The 16,215-nt window shown below is 40.9% G+C and overlaps 3 protein-coding genes across 3 annotated transcripts; 1 reads left to right on the top strand and 2 right to left on the bottom strand.

Annotated features, from left to right (window-relative positions):
- Positions 1 to 254: 254 nt before the first annotated feature.
- apof (apolipoprotein F) lies at positions 255 to 3,031 on the bottom strand. Its single transcript, XM_067237398.1, has 2 exons — positions 2,998 to 3,031; positions 255 to 2,576 (listed from the first exon to the last, which is right to left on the bottom strand). The coding sequence occupies exon 2, from the start codon at positions 2,535 to 2,537 to the stop codon at positions 1,218 to 1,220; it is 1,320 nt and encodes a 439-aa protein (XP_067093499.1). The 5' UTR covers positions 2,538 to 2,576; positions 2,998 to 3,031; the 3' UTR covers positions 255 to 1,217.
- A 5,341-nt stretch (positions 3,032 to 8,372) lies between these two features.
- Positions 8,373 to 11,156, top strand: tac3b (tachykinin precursor 3b). The gene is made up of 6 exons (XM_067237421.1): positions 8,373 to 8,465; positions 8,765 to 8,884; positions 9,051 to 9,159; positions 9,396 to 9,449; positions 9,589 to 9,661; positions 9,874 to 11,156. Exons 2-6 carry the CDS (start codon positions 8,801 to 8,803, stop codon positions 9,890 to 9,892), a joined length of 339 nt encoding a protein of 112 aa, XP_067093522.1. The 5' UTR covers positions 8,373 to 8,465; positions 8,765 to 8,800; the 3' UTR covers positions 9,893 to 11,156.
- A 369-nt stretch (positions 11,157 to 11,525) lies between these two features.
- c1galt1lb (core 1 synthase, glycoprotein-N-acetylgalactosamine 3-beta-galactosyltransferase 1, like b) lies at positions 11,526 to 15,956 on the bottom strand. Its single transcript, XM_067237410.1, has 4 exons — positions 15,437 to 15,956; positions 14,745 to 15,009; positions 13,753 to 14,417; positions 11,526 to 13,489 (listed from the first exon to the last, which is right to left on the bottom strand). Exons 2-4 carry the CDS (start codon positions 14,968 to 14,970, stop codon positions 13,169 to 13,171), a joined length of 1,212 nt encoding a protein of 403 aa, XP_067093511.1. The 5' UTR covers positions 14,971 to 15,009; positions 15,437 to 15,956; the 3' UTR covers positions 11,526 to 13,168.
- Positions 15,957 to 16,215: the final 259 nt, after the last annotated feature.

Genomic DNA, 16,215 nt, shown 5'->3' with positions numbered 1-16,215 from the left:
ATTTTATACGCCACTTCGGTCTGTCAGTTTGAGTCCGGACCCAGGTTTCCCGTTCAACTCATTACAGCAAACGGATTGGTGAATACTCGCACTGTCTAGTAGGTCTGATTGGTCAAACGAATGCGTCAATCTATTTTCAGAGGGGGTGAGCATTGATGGAACAGCAAAATAGAAACCTAAGGCTCTAAGTACAAACTTTCCAAGAAATGATGTTGTGAAACTTAACTGATGTGACGTATGAAAACGAAAAGTACCACTTGTGGCGCTGGTTCTTAAAACAATTATTGTTTTAAAATACTTTTCTTTTAATTGTATTTTACATTACATTGTATTCAACATCAAGAGTCATGATAATCAAATACAGTTAATGTTAAATAGTCGCAGGTAAAACATTTGAACGGAATTTACTGTATTATTAATAACATGACAACTCAAAACACACGTCATTATTGCTGATCAATTACTTCTCTTTTGTAACCACCCACTAACAAACTATAAACAACACAGTAACTAAGGGAAAATAATCCTATTTTGTTACACTTACACATGCCCAACAATAACCAAAAAACACTGATTTGAAGAGGAAGATATAGGTCTAGGAATACATTCTAAAGTAGCCTACAAATAAACCTACATTTATAATGACTTCATGCAAAGGTATTTTCAGGCCATAGTCAGTTCCATGCAGACTAAAGAAAAACCAAAAATGGATGACAATAAATTGATACCTGCAAATACCCAGTGTTTATATTGCTTTACGAATATTGCTTGCTGAATATAATAAAAATACAGAAATATTTAAAGTATTACTGATAAAAAGCATCCTATGAATATTCCTTATTGATAATAAAAAAACAACATTGAAGTAATACTGAAACAATAGTCCCTGCTGTTTGAATTATGAGGTGGATAAGGGGGAGTCTGACCTGACCAGTAGAGGTGAGCGGGTGGGGATCAGGCTCGGGGGAGGACAGACAGAACAGAAAAGAGGGAAAGGTTCAGGGTCTGATTTTGAGGGGGGTTATTCAGGGATTTTCTCCATCCTTTAATCAGATAAAAGCCAGATTTGTTTCTGATTAATCCAACCTCTGCTATTTTTTTAAATGCAAACATAGCCTTTTTGGCCAATTCCCATATGACTTTTGGCTAGTAGAACACAGATAGTAGAGGTGGATACATCAGGATCAGATCTGCAGCTGCATGTTCTGGTCCTGGATTTATTGCATGGTGATTACTCCCTCCTCCCAGCTGTACTGGTTCACCATTAGGTCATCCTCCTCGTGCTTCATGGAGCTCAGTAGGTATTTGATCCCTGCCTTCACTCCCGTCTTTACTCCCGCTCCCAGGGCATAGCCTGCCACCCCTGCTGTGCCCCCCGTCACCGCCATGAGGGCATCGGTGCCCAAGTCTACAGCGCTCAGGATGGCTCTCTCTTTGGCTGTCTCGGAACAGTTGACGGAGGCATAGTAGACAGCTGTGCCTAGGTTGTAAAGGGTGCTTACAGCAGGGATCCACTCCACCACATTGTAAACGCGTTGCTCCTGTTTGTCCACACAGTCCCTCTGGGAACTTCGCCTTGCACGCCGACCTGAGGAGGCAGATAGTGCCTCGCCTTCCTCGGAGCGACATTGTCGGATCCAGCTCTCTGAGTCAGGGTGCTCAGTCGGAACGACCCAGCTCCCTGGTTTCATCACAGCCTGGTAGTGCCCAGAGTCAAGGACCCCACCACGGGACACACCAGCACACTGTGCCCCGAGGCTCTCACAGGCTCTTACAGCTTCTTCCAACCCCCCCACGGATCCCTCCACCTTATCCCCTAACAGCAAAGTACCGTTCACCTTGGTCCAGCCATAACACTGATTTACTTTCTTCCCCCACCAAGAGCTGCCTTGCCGCCTCCCAGCCTTGGCCAGCTGCTGGATATTAAACATCACTGCCTGGAGATGGCGTTCTGCCTGGACCTGTCCAACGGGTGAGGAAGGAGCGGCAGAGGCTCTGGGGCGGGGAACTCCCTTTTCCATTAGACTCTCTAACTCCAGCAGAAGTTGCTCTGTGTCCTCCACACCCAGCAGCTTATAGAGCCGCAGCACCAGGGTGTGGGCCTCCCTGGGGCAGTCTGCCACCACCAGGACAGGCACCAGTGAGAGGCCAAGCAGCTCCCTGGGAAACAGGGCAGAGGATGGGTTGGAGGCTGACAGGAGTTCTTCACAGCTGGCGTTCCCCTGAATGTGGATGCGACCCTGAAACTTTGCCCTGAAAGTGGCGAGTATGCGCTGGGCTGACTTGTCCTTGTCCTCCCACTGCACCCTATCCTCTGCATGGATTGCTTCTTCCTGCACCCCTTTTGAGAGATTAGGATGGATTTGGGAGTCCAGAAGAGACCGTTGGCTCTGTTTAGTGGTGTCCCCCTCCTCCAAGACAGGGATGCTCGGCAGATGACTGTTACTTAGCACTGGGGGAGGTGGCGCCCTGCAGAAAGCGTGCTGAGCCAGTAGGAGCTGCACCAGAATCAGCCACTTCATCTTATAGTGTAACATACTGCTCGATAGAGAGATTTGACACAATAAAACAACAACCTGGAAATTACCACAGTAAAAAAGTAATGGTAAGTCAAGACAAAAAAATTATTATTGTAGATAAGAATATTACATATTTAAATATGTAAAAACAGCATATTATTTCAAAATCAGGATCTTAATGGAAGGAGTAATGCTAAGACAATGTATTGTATTTTTCTATTAGTGTTCAGTAATTTTGCACTATTTTCCTGCAAGATTACTCTCTCGATTCCGGTTTCAAGTAACAATTATTACTACTATGGCAAATTACGACTAAAGAGAAGTAAGATAGACAAAAACAACATTTGATTCATAATGGGATGTTATTCAAGTTTTTTAATTTACAGATTGACACATTTTTAAGATGCCATCCTTATCCAAAAATGTTATATATAATCAATTTTAAATGTTGCGTAAATTGCTGGTCATCAATACATACCTTAAGTTTTTGTCTGGTGTGTTTCAAGTTAAGAAATGTTGGACAGAACAGTGTCACAGTCTTAACGCATGCACAGAAAAATATGTTCTGTCCTGGGCTTCAGAGGTCCAAAAACATTCCACAACTCTTCTATCTATCTCACTCACTCACTTTCTCACTCACTTTCTCTCTCTCTCTCTCTCTCTCTCTCTCTCTCTCTCTCTCTCTCTCTCTCTCTCTCTCTCTATCTCTTTCTCTCGCTCACTCTCTCACTCTCTCTCCTCCTCTTTCCCTTGTTTTTTCTAAATTGACCTCGTTGCTCAACAGGGAGGACAAGGATGGAATATTGATTCACATGGGGAAGGTCCATGTTTTTTCTAAAGCCTTTTTGTTTGCTCTCATGTAATCTCTCATCCTCTCTCTCTCGCTCTCTCTTCTACTATCTCTCTCTTTCTCTCTTTCTTCCCTTGTGCAGTAGTGGTGGTCTTTGTTTTTGACCTAGATAGTTGGTCTAGTAGAAGTCTTCCTTCTTGCCCCAAGCTGATTTGTATTAAGGGTAAGAGAAGTGTGGAGAGTCTGTGTGTGTTTTGGGGGGTAATAACATACTTAAATCTCACCGTTTACTTGCTCATAATAGGAATATTAAAATTAAACAAAGAAAACATGACAAACCAGACAGTTCTGCATGTTTTCAAAAACAGCCATGACTTTCTTCCTTCAGTATGGTCACCTCTCAAAATTCCTGTTCATAGGAACAAGAATCCTTTGTGTTGAATGTTATTTGAATATGGAAGTCCTCTCTTTTCGCCAGAAGTCAAATTCACAATCATTCACCCTATCAAAGCAGTCCAAAAATGAGGAATAACTGTGCCTTGGGGAGGCTACCATAGTGTGTGTGTGTGTGTGCATGTGTCTATGTGTATTTTATTTGGACTCTATTTTGCAATTAGGGAAGAACTGTGGCTGGAATAAATACAAGATATAGACTGACAAAAAACTATGTAACTCAGTATAGCTCACCGTAATGGTTTCTCACTATCAATCTTACTTAAAAAATACAAATAAAAAAGAGTTACACAACATGTTTGGGTCACTCTGGTCCTCTCGTCTGAAGTTGACTGCACTTGGAACAAAGCTTCTCCCCGATCGCTGCTCCCATAATGATGACAACTGGTGTACAGTAAGATCAATCACGCACAAACACACAAGTTTAGGATTACATTTTATTACAAAATATGAATATGATGTTATTGCTGTACCATTTTCAAACACCAAAAGGCGCTATTTCACCGTGAGTGATTTGGAAGGAGTACAGTGAACTACAGAGCGGTTTTGTTTGTTGAGCCAAATATCCAGCAGAGATTTGACCTCTGAGTACGTGGGTGTTTGGCAGATACTCCTACTCAGCAGCTGAGACAATAAAGGCCCTGACACACTGATCAACACTTCCAAGCAGGAACTCTATGTCGTATCATCTGTCACTTTGACACTGGTGTTTGACCCCCTGATGCCATTGTGAAGTGTAAAATGTCATGACTTTTGTAATCCCACTGTGGAGAAGTGCAAAAATGTCTCAGATATTTATCCTTTTTTGGTCCCTGAGCGGGGTTTGGCAGTTGGTGTGTTCATTTAATGTCATGGGTGTTTTTCCAACACTAAAGATAACTCCCATACTTACAGTATGTAACACTAATCCATAGCAAATGTGCTACCTTTAGACTAAATCCACTGTAGCCCCTTGAAAGCAATCCAGGGCATAAAGAGGAGTCTGATCCATCCATCCATCATCATCTGCATATATCTGGGGCTGGCAGCAAGCTAAGCAGGGTATCCCAGACACCCCTCTCCCAAACAACGCTTTTAAGGGAATCCCAAACTGTTTCCAGGCCAGATTAGGTCAATAATCCTTCCAGCGAGTTCCGGGTCAACCCTGGGTGCTCCTCTCAGTTGGACTTGCCCAGAAAAGTGTTTGCCCTTCTTGGAGTCTCTGAGTGGCGTCCTGGAAGGGTTCCATCCATGTATTGTTCTGCTGGGAGACTTCAACACTCACATGGGCTATAATGGAGAAACCTAGAGAGGGGTGATTGGGAGGAAATCACTAGCCTGATCTGAACTCGAGGAGTATGATTTTTTGGAAGTATATTCCACAATCCTCGCTATCAGGTAGCTTCTAACATTGACCATTATGGGCTGCAGCCTACCCTGTTATTGAATAACAATGTAGCTGGAGTGAAGGTGTGCAGAGCTGCAGCATTTTCATCCAAAGCAGTATACAAAAAGTGCATGTTGTAAGGGCAGCATATGATGAAGGACCACAAGGGCACAGTATTTCAGTGACTCTGTATTTCTACAAGACAGTGCAAAAACGACATCATCTCAACTGGGCATTACGTAATACGTTATTCTGATGATATGACAGTGCACAATAAAAACATCATATCTCAAGTGTAACATTATGACATGTTAGTAGTAATAGGTGCAGTTTGTTTTTTAAAGACAGTGCACCAGCAGCACCTCAAATACATTACAGAACCTGACATTTGGGCTGGCTAAAACTGTAGGTAGGGCTGGATTAAAAGCGGAGCAAGTAAATATGTTACAGTAGAGAGCGTGGGACCAATCTCCAAGGTCCAATTGAAAGTGTTGATGATGTGATTGATTCATTATCCCACACAGCATACTGACACATGGATTGCTTGAACAAACATTTGCATGAAAGTTGTCTTTTGACTGATGACAAAATCAGTCGTCTATTTAGTTACTTTCTGAGGACTAAAACTATTCAGAGTGACAAAATGAGAAGTATGAATCATCTGTCATCTGTGACTAAATAAATCCCTACCTCTTCCCAAACATTACCACATACTTACACTCATACTCCCTCTCTCACTCACACATGCGCACACAAATACGTACATATACAACACACATGCACAAGGGAGTGACAGTGTAAAATAAAAGGATTTTCCCTGTGAAGTATGTCTCTCCCTGAGGCCAAAGTTTGATGCAAGGTTCGGGAATATGGCCAGCTTTTCAAAGTAGGGGACTGAGACAAGATGTTCATTCTGGTCACAATATTGCAGCTCATTATTACAATCATTATCAGATTCTTGTGCATTCTATTAACCTCTTTCAACCAACCAAGTGTATTGGTAATAATATTCTATACATCTATAGAATTACAAGACACAGACACCTGCACAACTCTGTCTCCTAGTATTCATCATCAGGGTGACATGGCCAGAGATGCCAGTAGTTCAAGGTGTCGTGTCCTGGTGATTTATTCCACATGAAAGAGAACTAATAAAGGAAACTAAGATGAGGATCTCTGAGGAACCTCATGCACACTAACAAGAAAACAATCATACACATTCATAACACTAACACAAACCAATTTACTTAGACGTGTTCTTCCTCACACACACAGAAGGAGAGAAGTGAAAAACACAAAACACATTTAAAACATAATCATCACAAATAATCTCATAAATAAATGATAACTGCATGGTTTGTGGTTTTTGTATAGATCTTACATTATATAGAAAATGACCCTTGATTATTAAAAACACCTATTCATAATCTTAGTAACATGGTTGTGGTATGTCACTGTTTAACATAAATGAATCCATTGTGAGAGTATACTATATGCATGTGCTTGTATCCATAATTTGTATTCAGTAAATGGAAAGGCTAGCATACAATAGACATGTAATGTTCATTTATGGAAACTTCTTCTATGGAAACTACTATCTTAGCCCTAATGGGTAAATGTATTTAAACTAATATACTCCAAGACATTAAGTTGTAATTTTGTTAGGGGAGAAAAAGGGCGATTATGGATAGTTCTTGTCAGCTGAGGAAAGGCGGTGAGAGTAGACTGGTCATCAATCCTGTGAGTGTGTGGGAGTATTTCTGCTCCCAGTTACGTCTGACATCCTGGTGTTGACAAGAAAAAGAGGCAGCCCAGTCCACAGGAAGTCAGATCAAGCCCCTGCATGGACAAACAAGAAAAAAACGCCTACACTTGCTCAAAGATCTCTCATATCTTACTGAGAAAGGGAATATTTGCTGTTTGCCTTTGTTCCCTATAGTTTGTCTCTCACACATACTCACACACATCTGTGTCATAGACCAGCATCCCTTCTGTTGTCCCCTTTGAGAAAAACTCAACCAGTTGCCAAACTGTTGATGTTCTTGAATAGTGAATCACTTACAGTGCATCTCCAACAAAATGTTTGGACACTTCCAGTAGATTCTTCCTGTTGTGTCGGGACACATTGTACCATCTCGGCTTTGAACAATCACAATGAGTCCCCTATCTTGCATATCTATCAGACTTCAAAGAGTATTGAGAGGATTCCTGGTAGAGGTCATTTTAGCACCATCGAAGGCAGCCGCTGAAGTAATAAACGTGTCTAATTATATTGCGCCTAGGACCTGAGTGACTGTTACATAAATACTTACAGTCCAATAAACCTCAGACGATTGTCTTGCCTCTCAGATACATTTGAAAGACAACTTTGATATATGGTCAGTAAACGACTAGGAAAAGGGAGACATGGTATAGAAAACTACATGAAATTGTTTTTATTTATGCCTTTGCCCTAATAAATACACTGAACATTGTCCTATCTACCAAATTATCTTAGAAAAACACCTCTGTAAGTCAGCATAAAGAGGAAACATGTTGAACACACACCCACACACACACACACACACACGTACACACACACACACACGTACACACACACACACACACACACACACACACACACACACACACACACACACACACACACACACACACACTGCTTTTCATCTTTTCATGTCATGGTCACCTTGCCATTCACACTTGTATCTGAGGATTGCAAGATAAGATATTGTAAGATATTGATGTCTTCATGATAATAAAATAATACACTGGTATTTTTCATATACTTATGTTTTCTCAATTTCACAGCATGCAGCCATTCTTCGACTGAACATAATGAGACAGCCAAATGGAACTATTTCAAGACGCTTTCATGTATTCATCTGTTAAGACACAGCGCTTTATCCATGTAAATGTATATGTCAACTCTTGTGTGATCACACCATCATGATGGGGATCGCCTAAGTGAAACATTATTCTACGTATCATACGATATGATTAAACAAAGATGAGAGACTCACATCAGCTTCCAACTGATATCTAATTCACTATCAGTGCTCAATTGCGAAAGTATGCATAACTTGCATTTACGATTCGATATATTATTTGAAGCAGTTTGATAAGAGGATAGAGGATGGGAGAGAAGATGCGCGCAGGCGTTGGAGCGGTTGAGTCACGTGTATATTATACGAGCCTATTTAAAAATTGGGGGTATGTTGAAGGAGTGTTTGTGATCGACGTTGTCAGTAGACAGTTTTTCTTAGATAAAGACTAACTGGACAAAGTGGTCACGCAGTGGACCTTTTCTCATCGATGAAATATTAATCAATAACAACAGGTAAATTTAACATAATTAATGTGAATTTTCTTCATTTAAATAACCGATATATGAAAATAAATGTATCTTATTTATCTATATGCCTATAATGTGTTCGACTCTTGATGGAAGATGTTTAATATGCGCCTCACAGTTATGGCTGGACAGGTGCTAATGGTTCAGACTGAAAACTTTTAACCAATAAAAAATCATGACAATACAATTAGGCTACTCCAAATATCAACTATGATGACTGCATGATGCCGGTAATAGACTAAATTACAATTTCGTTCAATATTGATTTACATTCTCGATTTCAGAAAGGTAGGCTGCTAGATCACGTGAAATAAACAGGAATGTTTGGAAATTGTTGGGCGCTGGCATTAGCGTCATTCCTGATGCTCCTTGCCTCCGGGCCGACTGTGTCCTGGTGTCAGGAGGTATGGCGAACATGTCTCAAATTCAGTTCATGGGTTAGGTAGTCAAAATATTTTAATGCAGGTGCACAGAAAAATGTAGCCCACTTTGTATTTTAAAATAATACCTTTAGGTGTAGCCTATGTATTGAGTCAATTTGATTTTTAGTTTTGTTTCATTCTTTCCCAGCTCTCGCAGAACAGGCCAAACTTCCTCAACAGGGATCTCACAAATCTAAAACGGTTCAGTGACATAGACTATGACAGCTTTGTAGGACTGATGGGCAGGAGAAATGCAGGTGAGTATTTTTGTTGTTGTTGAGATAGTCCTGTCTGTTAGTCTGCCGCTGATGCTTTTTTAATTATGTTGTCTTCATCATTAAAATGAGCTTAACCTTAATTAATAAAACATTGGGCACACAGAAAATGGCAATGTTTTAAGAAGCGAATCTGAATCAACCTGAACCGAACAATCAAATAAATATTTAACAATCTATTACACCACCTTTTTTTTAAATAAAATTGTCTTCTGTAGGAGACATGCATGATGTCTTTGTTGGTCTGTTGGGGCGCAGGAGTCCTGAGACAGGTGAGTTGGAGATATTCTGAACATAGTTTGCCCTCTACTGGCACAAAGTGTAATTAGTCAAAGATCACTGACGAATCAACTGGGCTTTAACCCAAAACAGTGGTGAAATGTAACCTCTTTGACCGTTGTATCTTTCTAGTCCCTCGTCCATGGAAGAATGTCGGATATCCGCAGCCAGCAGGAGGCTTCTTCATCCATAAAGGGAGATTAAGGTAAAAAGACAATCCATAAACACAAAATATTGTCAACCTGCCATCTCCATACCGTATGCCCATCAAAAAAAACACTTTTATTAACAGATTATTATATTCTCATTGTTATATCCTATCCCTGGCTGTGTTTAATGAACCATAATGCTTTAATATCCGTCCAGTGTTGTGTGTTCTGCTCGTGTGTTAGAAGAGTTTGTTCTCTCTCTGCTTAGGTTTCAACGCAACGCATAGGGAGGATCCTATTCAGCCAGTGATATACAGTTGATTCATTCTATGTTGCACTTCAAGGCTTTTTACCCATGCAAATGTACCCTCATATGTGGTAGTGTACCAATGAGTGATGTCAAGATGATTCATTAACTAAATGTGTTCCATTGAATTCAACATTGAATTTATGTGTGTGAGAATATGCCTTTGGTAACTCAGTGGTGACCCAGTTGATCAGTTTGCACTACCCCCGTTAAGGAGGGGAGATTACACCTCGCTGCTCAAGGACCCTCAGCAGTCAGAAAAAGAGGTATGGAGTCATGGGTGCGAGCAAGGGCACTGACACAATGTTACCGTTTCAGAAGGGGCATGTATTAGCCACGGTAAACAAAACAGTTGTGAGAAAAGGGGCTGGACGGGACCAAAGCAAAGCCCTACCCAAAATCCAGGGTGTGGTCTGCCCAGATCTAACCTAGTGTGTTTAGACAAAGAAGTTACCTTATGGATAATGTAAGCCCTGGTTGTCTTGCCTAACACTCCCAAGGTGCTTCCCCTCTTCCCTGGGAAGACAAAAAGAAACAAAAGATTAACAATGGTAATGGTAAACAATAATAGTACAACACAAAACCATCACAATAAACAGGTTTCTCAGGCTTCCACAATGTCGCAAAACAAAACCATCACAAAGAGCAACCAAACACACAGAGACCTCATACAAAACTAACAGTGGAACAGATATACAGCTGAAGGAATGACGGGATTGGATGATGGGAACAGGAACTAGCTGAACATGATACCGGGATGGAGGAGTCAGTGATGAGTGGCAATGAGGGTGATTGGTGCCACCTGTACAGAAGACAGAGCCAAAACAAACACACACAGAACACATGACAGGACTGGGGGACATAACACAATGGAGTGGATCAATGTGTCCTTGGTTAGAGGGATGGTAAATGCATTGTTTGTGCAATATTCTGTAGTTTACAGTACTACACTTAATCAGATCAGGATCAATATCAAAATGCTATGACAAAGGTTATGGGTGACATTTCTGTTGACAAAAAAGGATACAAATGTTTCATTGTACAGTAAAATATTTATTTATTATGCTCATTAAATTACTTTTATTGATTTAACAGAAACAGTCTACCTTGCTCATACATTTGGCTGTTAACTACCCCTGTGCTCCACTTTTCAGGAAATAATTACGTAGGCGTCAATTTCAGAAGCCCAAGACGTAATGACGAACTGTGAAATGTCATAATTACACCGCACACAATTAGAAACTGGTGACCGATCATACACAATTTAATTAAAGTTAGTCTGTAAAAAGCTAGTCTGCAAAACAATTGGTGCAGACTACAATGTGTTATAATAGACATCCACTGCCAATCATTGGCAGAGAAACAGTTGCTTGTGTACTTACAATAGTATCCTAAACATACAATGTAAACATTTGCAAAAGACACACAAGGCATTTTATTTGACATGAGTCCCGTTTGACTTGAAGATAGAGGTAAAGTATATGGGAGAGGAATGGAGGGATATAACATTGTCATATAATGAATACAGTACATTTATTTACGTCAAAATGAATCTGTGACATCAACCTTTACCATCACCCCCATTAGCGGCCAGACACAAATTTAAGAATATCTTCAAATAATAATACAAATTTTATTAATCCAGTTTTGGTTTGAAAGCAGTACATAAAGTAATTTAGGGGATTACATTTGGTTAACACTTAGTGGTGATAATAAATTCATCAAGCATGTTGCAATAAAAGTATTCCATAATACCTAGCTCTATAAATGTTAGTATACGACTGATGATGTAGTATGTAGTATTTTGTGCTATACAAGCTTAAGACAGTTTCAACTTTGACTTGAGAAAAAGATTTTTATGCCGTTTATAGGCCTAATACTTTATAACTTTGTAGCAACATATGTCAAAGCATACAGTAGGTAACTTTGGCAGTATGCATCTTTATGCATGTTGTTTTACCATCACCACTAAACATAACATATGTATAAATTAGTATGCATTTAAACAGAAACATAAGATTAAAACATCACTTAAATCTGGAAAAACACAATATTAGATGATTTAACACATGAATAAAACTAGAAAATGACTTTTGAAGGCTAGAGATTGTTTGTCATGCATAACCTCACAAAGCAGTCCAAATGTGACTCTTGTGGCCCAAAGACTTCAAAGGTCTTCAGGCTGTCAGACTGAAGGAGATACCACCTATATGAATGTAATCAAATCATTGTTCATCCTCACTGTCACAGTGCAAAGTCAAATGTGCAGCAGACCATGCCATACAATCAATTCACAAGGCACAAGCCAAAACTCTTAACCCTTGTGTTATCTTCGGGTCATCAGTCATTGTGACCCACCGTCGTATTGCGACAACTTTACCGCATACAAAAACAAAGTGAAGCATTTTCTTTTAACCGTTGGGCTGTCTCAGACCCCCCACATTGCAAAGGTTAAAAGAAAATTATTTGTATTTGTTTTTGTATTGGGTAAAATTGGGTAAACACAACGATGGTTCGTTATGAACCTTTGGGTCATGTGACCCGAAGGCAGCACAAGGGTTAAATCAGAAGATAATCTCAGGTGAGAGACACTCACACCTTTTCAACAGCTGTAGGGCTTACATAGCTAAAGAGAGTGCACGTCTTTGGGGGGGGAATGCAAGTCAGTTCAGTTTAGTAAATTCTCCCAACATGCTATGTGAATGCACCCACACAGTAAGGAGTGGTTTAACAGGTTGTTACATCATCAAAAAGCCAATACATGTCCTGATGAACTCTAAAGCTGCATATGTTTTCATTCAAATAAAGTGTCTCATGACAGTGGTTAAAAAAAAAAAAAAAGTTTACAAAAAACAGGCACTGGAAAACTGACATTTTGGGATTTAAACTGTAAATTCTGGTCGTAATTTTTACATTTTGTTTCAAATTCTGACTTTTGGTCTTCAAGTAGCAAAAGTGACTAACTGTTCAATTCAGCTCTGTCAACAGCTCTCTCAAGTACACGGTACGTTTTGTTCCTTGTAAAAAGGGGACTGGAAAACGCTGGATTTAGGGATGTCGTTTTGAAGTTAAATAAATATCAAATGCTTAGCACTATTTACATATCAACCAAGTTCATTGGGATTCCACAACCCCATAAATTCTTGTCTATTCCTTCCATACCAGAACACGTCAATGCCGCACCTACACTTGCTCACAAATATTTGAATTCTCTCCCAAGCAGTATCCATGACATAATACGCATGACAAAAGGCTGCTATTGCTTTACATCTTGTGGGGCATCAGGAAGGACATTCGCCACAGCAGCAGGAAGCACACCCTCTTGTTTCATGACTGTCAGGTCATGCCCCCCCTCTCTTTCCTTCTCTGGAGGGGGCAGTTCTTTGGAGTCTCTGACCTCTGCACCCTCCCAGATTCCTTCAGAGCCCTGCGTCCTGTATCCCAGTGGGGCTGGGGGCTGGTAGCGGTATCTGTAGCCAAAAGCTCGGAGGTGGTAGATATAGTACTCCATCAAGTACATGAGAGATGGATCCACATAGTGGAAAGACACCGAAAGATCCGAGCAGCAATTGGGGCCCTGTAAGGGAGCACAAATTAACACTGAAAACAAGACAAGTCACCCAAAACAATAAAAAATCAATAACTTAACTACAGTCAATTTAGCAAACATTGTGAAAAAAAAAGGTCTATTCCCTACGGGCTGTACTGCAAGTTTAACAACCAATCCTTTCACAGAACAATAATGAGCAGCCTTCAAAAGATTACAATATGTCCCAAGTAAATATTTTGACTGAAACCTTAACCAAGCCAACCTCAAACTCCCTTATTGCCAGTACTTGCCTCTGAGATGGGGTAGTAGCAGTAGCTCCAGTACCAGAAGCTCTTAGGGAACTTGGCTGTGAGATGCTGCTCAGGGACGAAGGGGTGAAAGGTTTCCCTTTGGATAGTGTCTCTGGAATCCCCTGCCTGTACTCCCACCTTCTCCATACACTGCCCCATGGCAAGGTCCTCCACTGGAGTGGTGTGAGTGCAAACCTTATCTCTGAAGCCCTCTACAAACCGCTTCAGGGCCTCTTTGCTCAGCACATAGCCTGCGCCACCGCTCATATAGCCCTGCTTGGTGTAGGGCTTGAACCTGCGACCAAAGTAAACTGGTTCCTCAGGCGTGTGGTTGGCCAGCACCCAACGAAGGTTGTCCACAATCACGTAAGTGTCGTCATCAGCCTTGAGGAACCAGTCAGCCTCGTTGACATGGTGCTCGTAGGCATAATGGAAGGCGCGGATGGTTTTCCAGTAGAGCTGGTCACGGCCCTCCTGAGTACCCAGCCCCACTGTGGGAAAGTCAGGATCGTCTACAGAGCTCATAAAAACCACCACGTTACAGTGGCGGCTCCAGGTGGCCTTGACATGGCGAGCTTTCGTCTGCAGGTTTTTTGGTCCAGTCATCACCCAGCACAATATGCGGACCTTCTGGTACAGCTCGTCTGCCATGCGGCTGTCCTCACCTGACAAGTTATGACGTTCATAAAACATGAATATGTTTTTTACTTTTCACCTACTCGTGACAATTTAACTTACAACACAATTTTACATTCACATTGTGATGATGGTGATAATATACAAAGTAACCAACAAAGGACACACTTAAAGGTCACCTTTTTACTATTGTACCAGAATGATAAGAGAAGGAAGTACCCTAATCTGCCTACAAGGATGTTAACAACAGTAATAACAACCATGAGTATAATGAAATGTCAATAATGATAAAGGCAGCATGAATAAATAGATTTGGCAATGACGGCCTGTCTATATAGTAATTGTACTGTGACTACCTTTGTGGTGAGGGTGATTTAGGTTGAACAGAGCCGATCTCTCCTTCTTCCAGTTTTTTCTCTCCTCGTCCAAAGCATGCTGCTCTCCTGCAATCTTCTCAAGTCCATCGGGTTGACGTGTCTGAAAACTCTTTTCGAACCACACCTGGCGCAGGAACACATAGAGCGTGCAGGTTCCCACCAGAAAGCCCAAATAGAAGGAGCACCTTGAGCTCAGGGCCTTCATGCTGAACTCAACGAGTCTCACTCCAATTCTCTAAGAAAGCTGAGGACGAAGTAACAATGGTTCCTAGTTAGCAAGGAACTGAAAATTGGCGGAGAGCTCGATCGAGCTTGTTAACTAACACACAACTAACACACGAACATGCTGGGTCTACGTGATCGTAAGGAGGAGTCAGATATGCAATGAAGCTGACTTAAACCAGCAAAACAACTTGTTCCATAACTATCTAAGGTAGTTGCCAAGATAAAATAGAACTGTATTAGGGGGATAAAGGACGGTAGGCTGTTTCGTCCAATTAATGTTGCTTAGTTTTCATATTTGCTGGATAAGGCTAAACTAGCTTTCTGTCAGCTATTTATCAGCGTCAAACACGAAATGGACCCAATATGTATCAATTAAATTGTTTAATTTGTAAAATTAACAAGTTTAGAAAATAACTTCGTTCTTGTCAAGTTTATTGGTCACTTACCCGGCACTATCTGAACTCCATTGTCGACTTGTCATGGGAAAACTTACTCTCAGTCTCAGATGTGACACAGTGGGGTTTGACACATGATTAAAATCTAAAATGAATCTTACTTGTTAGCTACTGTACCATGTTTACAAAAATACAGCAAGTGGAATGATTGTAGCGTTATTTGCTAAAAACAGTACGACAGTGAGCGTGAGCTAGTCAAACCCTACAAAACATCATAGCTGTGGTACTAACCGTAAAAATCATGATAACTTAGCAAGCTACTCAGGTTACTGTTCTAGCTAGCTCTAGCAACTACAAGGCTAGCAAGTACTAGCACCAGTCAGCGTACGTAGACTAGCTCAAGTCAAAGAAGCAGTATTCAAATCGCAAATGGCCAAGCCAGCTTGACTACGTCTAATTTGGTTATTCAGCTGTTTGAAACTAACGCGCATATTATCCCATATTCAATCAAACTCTGCGATTGCTGCGAAAATGCCAAGTAGTTAGACTAGCTAGCTGCGAGACACGGTAGTATTCCCGGAAATGCTTTTGATTGGTTACTTCAGTTCAGCGTAGTTGCTGAGTTTGACTTGTTAGAACGCCAGAAAGCCGAAATCGAAGCCACATGTAATCTAGAGGCATACACCGTCCTCAATTTATGTCCGGATTGATTGACCATGTGTAAATATTTGACAGCCTTTCTGGAAGAAATTTAGCATGCGTAGGAGCTTTCCTGACACGTAGTCTACACAGGTTGGAATGTAAAGATTAATTCTACAGTACACCCACAC

The sequence above is a fragment of the Osmerus mordax genome, chromosome 1, assembly GCF_038355195.1.
Source record: "Osmerus mordax isolate fOsmMor3 chromosome 1, fOsmMor3.pri, whole genome shotgun sequence".
NCBI classification, from domain to species: domain Eukaryota; kingdom Metazoa; phylum Chordata; class Actinopteri; order Osmeriformes; family Osmeridae; genus Osmerus; species Osmerus mordax.
The sequence above is the reverse complement of the archived record's forward strand: the minus strand, read 5'-3'. Positions and strand labels throughout refer to the sequence as shown.

Coding starts and splice junctions, on each gene's coding strand:
- tac3b (XM_067237421.1), top strand. CDS start 8,801: ATGTTTGGAAATTGTTGGGCGCTGGCATTAGCGTCATTCCTGATGCTC. Junction 8,885..9,050: donor CTGTGTCCTGGTGTCAGGAG/GTATGGCGAACA, acceptor ATTCTTTCCCAG/CTCTCGCAGAACAGGCCAAA. Junction 9,160..9,395: donor GATGGGCAGGAGAAATGCAG/GTGAGTATTTTT, acceptor TGTCTTCTGTAG/GAGACATGCATGATGTCTTT.
- apof (XM_067237398.1), bottom strand. CDS start 2,537: ATGTTACACTATAAGATGAAGTGGCTGATTCTGGTGCAGCTCCTACTG.
- c1galt1lb (XM_067237410.1), bottom strand. CDS start 14,970: ATGAAGGCCCTGAGCTCAAGGTGCTCCTTCTATTTGGGCTTTCTGGTG. Junction 14,418..14,744: donor AAATCACCCTCACCACAAAG/GTAGTCACAGTA, acceptor ATAACTTGTCAG/GTGAGGACAGCCGCATGGCA. Junction 13,490..13,752: donor GCTACTACCCCATCTCAGAG/GCAAGTACTGGC, acceptor GCTCCCTTACAG/GGCCCCAATTGCTGCTCGGA.